At 56.3% G+C, this 9,424-nt stretch overlaps 1 protein-coding gene across 1 annotated transcript; it reads left to right on the top strand.

Annotated features, from left to right (window-relative positions):
* Positions 1–203: 203 nt before the first annotated feature.
* LOC102264873 (heat shock transcription factor, X-linked member 3-like) lies at positions 204–1,677 on the top strand. The gene is made up of 2 exons (XM_005900048.3): positions 204–686; positions 1,081–1,677. Exons 1-2 carry the CDS (start codon positions 204–206, stop codon positions 1,675–1,677), a joined length of 1,080 nt encoding a protein of 359 aa, XP_005900110.1.
* The last annotated feature ends 7,747 nt before the right edge of the window (positions 1,678–9,424 follow it).

Here is a 9,424-nt window from a genome sequence, read left to right as displayed (position 1 = left end):
GTCCAGCGCTGCCTCTCCACATCACCTCTGTGACATCATGAAACAGTTAAGGAAGCTGACCACTTAATTGGCTGCCTGTCCCAAGACCCAGATTCTAGAATCTCCAGAGAGTATTTATGGGGCACCCCGACCATGGTCTGAGGCCCGTTTTCCCTGAGCACTCACTGCTTGGATAGATAATGCTCCTTAGCTAGACTGGCTCCATGGCTAGTCAGAGTTCCCATGAGGCACGGGCAGCCCTGCTGATCCTATCAACTGATGGGGAGCCTGCAGCAGGGGACACCCGTGATTCCTCCCCAGATCCAAACCTGGATTTAGGGGAGGCTTTGGAGAAGCAGGGTGACCAGCCCAAGAGCCCAGATCCAGGCCTCCATGACAATCCACTCCAACAGGGCCCAAACCCAGAAATGGCCAAAGAGGAAGAGAACAATGCCATCCTTGGGCTGTCCTTCCCCAGGAAGCTCTGGAGGATTGTGGAGGATGCAGCCTTCACCTCTGTGCACTGGAACGATGAGGGAGATACAGTGGTCATCGAGGCAGATCTCTTCCAGATAGAGGTACTCCAGCGCAGAGGCATGGACCAGATCTTCGAGACAGACAGCATCAAGAGCTTCATCCGTGAACTGAACCTGTACGGGTTCAGGAAAGTCCGCCCTTCGAGTCACTCTACAGGGAAGAAGCTCATGGTAACATAAAAAGCCCTTTTGGGGAGACTAGACTAGATGAGCTGAGTGCTGGATGGGTTTCATTTCCCAGGAGAATGTTGTTCTCATGAGAGGGTGGTTAAGGAAAGAAGAGAAAGCAGGATCTGTTGTGTTCCACCACCCCTATTAGACAGGATCCATGGGGGTGACTCCAGACACTGAGGGGCCACTTGATGTCAGGGAGGGCCAGTAACACCTCAAGTGAAGACGGCCCTGGGGGAGCTCTAGGGAGTGACATGCTAGGGCCTCATAACCTGCCAGGAATGAAGAGACCTTGTCTTTATACTTAGGCACGGCCCGGACTGTTGTGGGGAGGAGGGTGGTGAGGAAGGGCTCTTCTCCCCTCTCATGCCTAAAGTGATTCATTTGCTTTCAGATTTATCGAAACTCCAATTTTCAGAGAGACAAGCCTCTCCTTCTGCAGAACATCCAGAGGAAAGGCAACCCCAGAACAACTTCTCAGCCTGCCACTGGCACAACAACTCCAAAGAGAAAGAAGCGAGTGGTGGCAACCAGACACTCTCCTCAATTCCACCACAACGAGTTCACCCAAAAGGCTGGCAACAAAGTCCAGAAGGGGATGCCAACTGCTCGCAGAACCCCCAGCCAGTGCTCATTTGTGTTCTCTGACCTGTCTGTGGGCAGTGTAGCCAGGCGGGCTGGGGAAAACCATCTCCCCAATGAGCAGGGCAGCCCCAGCAGGGCGGCTGGAGAGGGCACATCCAGCAATGCCATATCTGTGCCCTCGGCTACTGCTGAAAGGGACAGCCCAGGGAAACTGCCCGAGAGCCCCCCGGTGTACCCAGATTACGAATCGGTGATGGCTTTGTACAACACCTGTTACTCCATCCTGATGGCGGGCCTTTTAGTCATGGCACCAGATGAGGCCCCTGAGGCGGAGGATGAGCAGGGAGAGTCCTCAGATTATAAGTGTGCCCTCTGTGAACAGCTCAAGAACAAGCCCAATCCCTGAGCTGCCAGATACCTAGGGACACTCAAAAGCACTCTCTTATAATTAAAAATAGATTTCTGGCTCTAATAAAGTCAAGCAAAACTCCATTGGAGTAAATAAACAATCAAACGAGAACTACGAGTCTGTGTTCTTTCTATCTGTCCATTGTATCCACACATGGCACAGGGTGAGCTAGAAGAGGCTGGAAGCCCATGCCCCAGGCAATCTTCAGTCTTGTCCCCATGGTCCATTTTCATCTGAAACAGCAGCATTTCACAGGCTCATCCAATGGTCTGATCCATGAGCCGAGTGCTGAGGCAAACCCAGGATGGACTGGTCCCTGGGCCTTGCCTGCTGCTCAGCAGATGGCTCAGCTGGGCTCCTGACCTTGGGTGTTTCACCTCCCATGAGTCATACACCCTGCAGCAGAAGGGGCTCCTCAAGGATCCCCCAGTGATGCCACAAGTTTCTGATCAGCAGCTGAGCATCCCAGCTCCCTATCCAGGGGCTTCCTCAAGAGGCTCACTGGAAAGCAGGGTCACCCCAGCCACTAAGTGCCTTGCAAACACATTACCCCAAAGCCAAAGACAAGTACAAGGTTTCCACAAGGTGAACACCAGCCCTTGTCACTCTGCCCTCATGGCTGTATTTAGAAGCCTATCTTTGGATGTGAGGTGGCCAGGCACTGAGTCCAACACACATAATTTGAGAGCCAAGGAACACTTTACAGTAGGACAAGTGTCACGTGCAAGGACAAACCACGGCCTGTTTCTGGGCCTGCAGGCCTCTCTGCCTGCTTATGCTCAGCCCCACCCCCGGCCTTCCCCTATCACCCCGTGGACACTGTTCCAACATTAGGAATTTGGACCAGAACAGAGAGGGAAAAACACTAACTAGTTTCCTAACAACACATTTCTCTCAACCACCCAGACTCAGCAGGGCCAAAATGAGTGGCAACATCATCAATTCGTAGAGCTCAGAGTCCCAGAGTCTCTCGCTGAGTCCAGAGCAGCATCATGCAAGGGGAGTCCCTGTCCCCAGCCCCGCACCAACTGGGCACTGCAGTGCAGGGCCGATTCAGACACAACCAGATGGGCAAGTCCAGAGCATGGTGGTGACTGCATGGTATCACCATGTGCTGGTATCTTGGTCACTTTCCTCTCGAAAGCCCAGTCTGGACAGGCCTCCTGCCCAAAGAGGATCAGGTGCTGGGGGATGTCCACCTGGAAGATGTCCTTCCTGCCTCTTCCAGGGACGGGCTGCAGCAGCCAGCGGGGGTTGGCCAGCGCAGTCATGTACTTCTGTTGCAGGTCGGGTAGCAGGGCTTGATTCTCCAGCTCCTGCACCTGGCTGGGACCTAGGTTTTCTAGGCACAGCAAAGTGCCCCCAATGACCACAAGACCTGTGTGCAAAGACAGGACACAGAATGAGAACAAGGTCATTCAAAGTTGCACCTTCTTGAGACTAAGACTGTATCATGGAGGGAACCTGAGGTGAACTGGGTCCTCTGGCTGAGGGCTCACCTCGGCAAAGGGAACTTGGGGCGAGACCAAGTGAGGGAGGGAGTGAAATGAAAGGGAGAGGCCTGGTGCTCCAGGAACCCACCAGGACATGGGCAGCTTTCAGTCTGCCCACTGCAGGCCACAGGGACAGAGCATGAGGGCCCCAGCGGGGGCCAGCAGACATCAGGTCCCCAAGGGATTTACCAGCAGACAGGTGTTGCTGTGGGGCCTCACTCCTGGGGAGTCAGGGGACTTGCTCAGGCCCAGCTTCAGGCAATGTGGGTATGGAACCCAGGCTGGGTGCTTTACTGCTTCTCATGGTCTCTTCCAGGCACACAGACACACATGTGGGGACACACACATACACACAGACAAGTGCCATGTGCAGTCCTAGACGCGCCTCTGCCTCAAGCACAAAAGGGGACTGAGGCCCAGAGTGGTGATCAGGCACCTTGTGCCACCAGTTCCCAGCCCATGGACCCTTGCTGTCCCTCTGAAGAAACCTCAGCCCCCACGCCCAACCCCACCAACTAGTTCAACAGAAAACAAACAAGTACAACCCAGCTGAGATTCAGGGCAGTGCCAGGGCCCATGTGGGCATCAGGGGGCAGGGTGTCACTTAACCCACGATCACTCCATGGCCGAACTTTTCCCCGGCAAGGCCTGGATCTGGGTGGGCTCATTCTGAGCCTCCGCTCCAGCAGCTCCCACTAGACCGAGTCTTTCCAGTCCTGGTACACCATGTGGATGGCCAGGGTACAGTGCCGGTGACCGTGTAGCATGGGCCACCATGGCATCTCCAGGTTCTTGACACTGTTTAAAACGAAACCCGCATAAGGTTTCGGAAGAACAGATAGCCGAACTTCATCTCCCAGGGCTCCTAGGGCTCCCAGGGCCTCATGTGGCTGCAGAAACACAAAACCACAAAGGTCAGGAGTGTGATTCAGTGGCCTGCAAGCTCACAGCCCTGGGCTGGACCTCAGCCCCACGAGCCCGAGCATCCTCCAAATCTGCTGACACAGAACGCAGGGGTCAGAGAGAGCTGGCTCATTCCATTCGTCTTCACACAGTCCACCGATAGAGGGGTGGTGACCCAGAGGACCCATCCATTACATGCAGTCTGTGGGGAGGTCAGCAAGGAGGGTGGGACAGTGGGAGAGAGGCACAAGGTGAGTTCCAAGACAGAAAGCCCTGAAATCCTGCGAGCACTGAAGAGGGAGGGCAAGCCCCCTGGTTTCAAAGCCCAGAGGCTGGGCTCTGGTCCTCTCCCAGCACAGACAGGCATTGTCCTGGGCTTGGCTTCCCCCACTCCCTGCTACCACCCCACCCTTCAGTTCCACAACCCCATCACTGCCCATGCTCTGCAGATCCCCCATCTTAGCCCAGGGATGCTAAGGGCATATCCATGCTAACCAATCTGGACTCGGCCCTGGGGCACCCTGGACCTCAGATGGCCCTGCAAGGTGTCTTCCCCATGCCTTTGGGAGCCACCTTCCTCCTAGCCCTTCCCATATCACTGCCTCCACTGTCAGCAGATGCCCCGGCCCCTGCCCAGAGCCTCGAGAAAGAACAAAGGAGAACAGGAACTAATGGGATGGGTGCACTCCATGTCATTACCAGGGCCTGGGACAGCACCATTCAGTTATCACAGAATTCAGACCTCAAATAATACATTAGGTTACCATCACCTCATTCAATGGCTGAGGTGGCACTGAGGCATAGACTGCAGGGGACCTGAACACACACATCTCCATTCGCACTTCTTTCCCTGTACCTGGAGGGGGGTCCCCGTTCACTGGAGGGAGCTGGAGGCAGAGGAGCAGAGCCATGAGCCTGAATGTCAGCAGGGTCTCAGCACCTCGCAAGGGGCCTCCATTTGCACATGGCTATGAGGACAGGAACAAGGTCCCAGGGGCACCCAACCCAGGGCCTTTTGGGCCTTTCCTTCATTTGGCACAGCAGAGCCACAGTTCTCACAGGCCCACAAGACCCCACATGATCTGGCTCCTACCCTACTGGCCTTCTCTCCTCGTCCCTGGATTCACCTCTGGTAGCCATGAAGGCCATCCTTCCATCCTTGGAACATTCCAGTGTGTTCCTACCTCAGACCCTTTGCTGGGTGTGAGGACTCACATCGCACCTCAGTGTGACCTTACAGACAAAGGAAAGGTCTTCACAGAGCTGATGGGGGTCAAGTGAGCTCATTAGGATGGACCCTCCTCTAACAGGATGGCTGTCCCCATACAAAGGACACATTTAGAGACAGACAGGAACATGGGGAAACTGGGGTGAAGAGGAAGGCGGAGCTCTCCAAGCCCAGACACACCCACCAAGGCCAGCAATGCCCTGGAAGTGAGGGGGGAGAGATAGGACAGACTCCACAGCCCTCATGAGAGCCAACGTCAGCTGACATCTCTATCTCGGCTGCTGGGCCTCCTGAACCAACACGGTTCCTAGTATGAGCCACCTGGTGCAATCCTGAAGTGACTGCTGGCAAATGAAGCCAAAGGGTCAGCTCTGTCGGGACATCTCTCCACAGGGGTAAGGGGGGAGTGGGGGATGGCTTCTCCACTCCCAGCACCTCGAGCACACTCCTCCACGTCTGCAAAATTCATGTGTCTGTTTTCACCCTTACACGGTGTCTGTTTACACCTCCCATTGTTGGGGGTCCCACAATTTACTGATGCTTCCCTCCTGATGGAAGGGAAGGGAAAACTCATTCTGCCAATATAGCCACTCTATGTGACCACACACTCACTGAAGAGCCATGCAGGAGGCGGCCCAGTGCACATGGCACACACCCGAGGTGCTGACACATGCCAACAAACGGCCTTCCACAAAGGCTTCCCCTGTTTCCACTCCACTAACCACAGGCAAGGGTGTCATGTCCTCATGCACTGCCTGGTCCCGAGCATCATCATTCGGTTGAACGTTTGCCCATGTGCTGGGTGACAAAGGGTTACACTGTTCATTGGGTCTGGCTTGGTTACAAGGCTGGCCCTTGGGACTTTGCCACTGCTATGTCTTCTACTAGGGTATGTGACTGGATTCCATGCTTGCCCAGTTTGTGCCATTCAGTATCTCAGCCAACCCAACCCCTTCCTCCTGAGAGCCTCTGAATCTCACCTGTGTGGGTGGAATCCCTGAGCAAGAAGTGGCTGCAAGCACTCCTATGGCCTGAAGCAGAAGGTGCCTGCTTGGTGGCCAGAGGAGAAAACACTCTTCTGCTTGCTTGACTGGGCATCTTCACCTGCACGAGGACCAGAGGAACAGGGAGAAAGTCACCAGTGACAATACAGCAATCTTGGACAACAAGCCACCACCGTCTTCTCCTCACCAGGGGCCTCAGACAACGGGGTCCCAGGAGGGCCCAACTGATGAGAAACACACGTGCAGGTTCCCTCAGGGTGGGTTCTGCTCATCACAGCAGCTGGCCTGTCCTCACCGGGCTGGGACAGGGACCCCACGATGCCTCAGTTTGCAGCACATAAACCCATACCCCAGGAGTGATTGTGACTTACAGCCCAGGAGACCCCGCAAAGAACAAGAGAAAATGACTTCTCCCCTCACACTGCCACTCTGGAAGGATCCGGGAGCCGCAACAGTCAGTGGGCCGCCCTCCATGGACTCCTGGTTGGGCCCCACCAGGAGGGGAACTGGGGACAAGCAGCTGAGCCCTGCAGGGTCGGGTGGGGGCGACTCCCAGCGGGAGGGTGGGGTTAGCGTTAGGTCATAGTCCAGGGGCGGGGTAAGAGTTTGGATGGCAGGTCTGGGGCATCTTCCCATGTGTCCCAGGGCATTGCTTGGATGCACATGTGGAAAGAAAGCAGTGGTGGTGGTGGGGTTACTGTGGCTATGGAGGGGGCCAGAAGGTCCAGCTTGGCCTCCCGGCAGGCGCTCCTGGTCCCAGAACCTGGAAACCCCTGCCTGGAGGTACCATCTACGCATGAGGCAGGTCCTGCCTTCCTGCAAGCAGAGCGAGTCGTGGGCACTTTGGGATGGTTGGGCTGCGGCCACCAGGCAGGACAGTGGTCCGCCACTAGGACCAAGACAGCTGACAGCACTGGCTGGCTTCAGTCGCATCGTGCCCACAAACACTGACACCTGTCATTTCCGGTGTGTATGGCTTCCCTTACTCACGTAGGCACGCAGTTACATAGACACACAAGTACGAACAAAGGTGCATTCCCTCACCGGCCCTGTCCGCTAGGAGACAAACTAAGATCCGTCATGCTCTGAGGCACCTGGAAGGTCAGGCCGGGAGGAGCCTCGAGACCAGCAGCCTGAAGCAGGACCCAGAGGAAGACCAGGAGGTGAGCGGCCTGGTGGAAGAGAGGGGGAGGAGGTGGGAGGAGCAGTGTGGGAGGAAGAGTGTGGGAAAGACGGAGCTGAGGTGGAGATTCTGGAGAAGGACTCAACTCAGGGCTGGGGCAGGGCGGGACTGGGACAGAAAGGGGCTTGGGTGGGGCTGGGGCGGGGTTTGGGCGTGGCTCTGGGTGGGGTGGAGCCACCAGAGGCAGGGCGTGACTGACAAGGATGGAGCTGTGGGCCCAGGAAACCCACGGAGAGTGGGCCTGTCCAGCTTCATGGCAGAGGCCAGACTGTGCCCTTTTGAGTCCTTGCCATAGGCGTCCAGTCCGTGAGAAACGGCGAGAGTCAAAGTGACCGTGACCCAGTGTCTTCAGTGACTGCATCTGAGCTTCAGAGTGGACCCCAGGGGCCAGGGAAGCAGAGAGAGGCACGACCTCTGGGCAGAGTTCCCCATCTCTGGGCTGAAAACCCAGGCTGTCTCCCCTCCAAGCCACCCTGGGACTGCTGGCCCAGTGCTGAGCAACAGTATATCTGTTCTTTTGCAAATGTGGAAGAAAATCCTCCCTGTGTTACCTGCTGCCCCTGGGACCTGAGATGTCTCAGAGAAAGGCAGCTTTGCCTTCAAAACTGTTTCCTGAACTCTTCCTCTTGTCTGGGGGCTCAGCCCACCCAGGGCAACCACCTGACTCTGCTCCTGACCGCCGCCCTGGCTGCTGTGTCCCTGCCTCCCAAGTGCCTGATCACAGTAAATGCTCCTCTTCCTGTCCCCACTGCTACTAGTTGAGCTCAGGCCTCATGGCCTGGGGCCAGGGCTGTCAGCCTAGGCTCCCCCACCAGCTCAGACCCCTCTTGTCTCTCCTCTTCCACCCAGTGTTGCGCACACTATCGATTCTGTCGATGTGTGTCACACCGCACACACATCTGTCCTCAACCCTGGATGGGAAGTACAGCTGAGCCCAAGCCCCAACCCATCCATGGTGCCCTGGGGGGCTTCCTGTGGTCCCAGGTCTCCTTCCTCATTTCCCAGCACTCTGGAGGGCTGTGCTGGCCCTGGGCTCTGTGCAGAGTACATCTGGGACCCCACACTTCAGATCGTGCAGTTCCTGCCCCCGGACTGCTGGCTCCTCTTGTCCTGACAACCTACTGTCCTTCCAAGCACAGCTGTAACATCCCTTTTCTGTCTGCCCGAGTGTCACGTGCTTTCATCTGGCAGTTCTGGGGCACCCTGCATCTTCCTGTTGAAGCCTTTGCCCTGTTCTTCCATCCAGGCTGTGGCTGCTGTGCACAAGTCTGGACTGCCAAGGGTCACCAAGTCCCAGGAAGGCAGGGTCGATGTCTCACTGGTTCCCATTAGCCAGGCACCCATGCAACTGCTGCCGTGGGAATGTTATTCTGAGCAGTACTTTCCCTTCTAGCATGCTCTCTCCTTGCAGAACTCTCCCGGCTGTGAATTGAGGGGCAGAGGCTGCCTCCTGGATTTGAGGCCTCAGTGCTGCAGGGACCCGAGCGAATACCACACCCAACTCCCTCATGCTGGTGCCCGGATCCTTGCCCCAAGAGTGGTTATCAGCTACCTCCATATACCCCAGAACCTCCTGGTAGTGGTCTCAGATCATGAGAGAGGGTCCTGTGAATGGTAGGTAGGCTGCTGCTGTTCTTTCTGCATCCTGGTTATGAACTAGACCTTGCCCAGTGAACTGGACACCTATGATGTGTGGCTGCTGATGGGGGCAGCTGTGAGGCCCTGCTCCATGGCATTTCTCCACACCTGTCCCATCCCTGCTGCTGGCACCAGTTCTCCTCACATGCCCAGATGTGTAGACCGATCCACAGGGGGTGCTGCCTCCCACCCCACCTGGGTCTCTGAGGCTTGGTGAGGGTTCTACTTTGCTCCTGTTGTGTGTTTGCAGACAGCACTGACCTGGAAGGGCTTGACACAGATTCTTGGTTTCCCT

Source organism: Bos mutus, chromosome X (genome assembly GCF_027580195.1).
Source record: "Bos mutus isolate GX-2022 chromosome X, NWIPB_WYAK_1.1, whole genome shotgun sequence".
NCBI classification, from domain to species: Eukaryota; Metazoa; Chordata; class Mammalia; order Artiodactyla; family Bovidae; genus Bos; species Bos mutus.
The sequence above is the reverse complement of the archived record's forward strand: the minus strand, read 5'-3'. Positions and strand labels throughout refer to the sequence as shown.

Excerpts from the sequence above, each read along its gene's own strand:
- LOC102264873 (XM_005900048.3), top strand. The coding sequence starts at position 204 with ATGGCTAGTCAGAGTTCCCATGAGGCACGGGCAGCCCTGCTGATCCTA. Across the intron at positions 687-1,080 it reads CTACAGGGAAGAAGCTCATG|ATTTATCGAAACTCCAATTT; the intron begins GTAACATAAAAA and ends ATTTGCTTTCAG.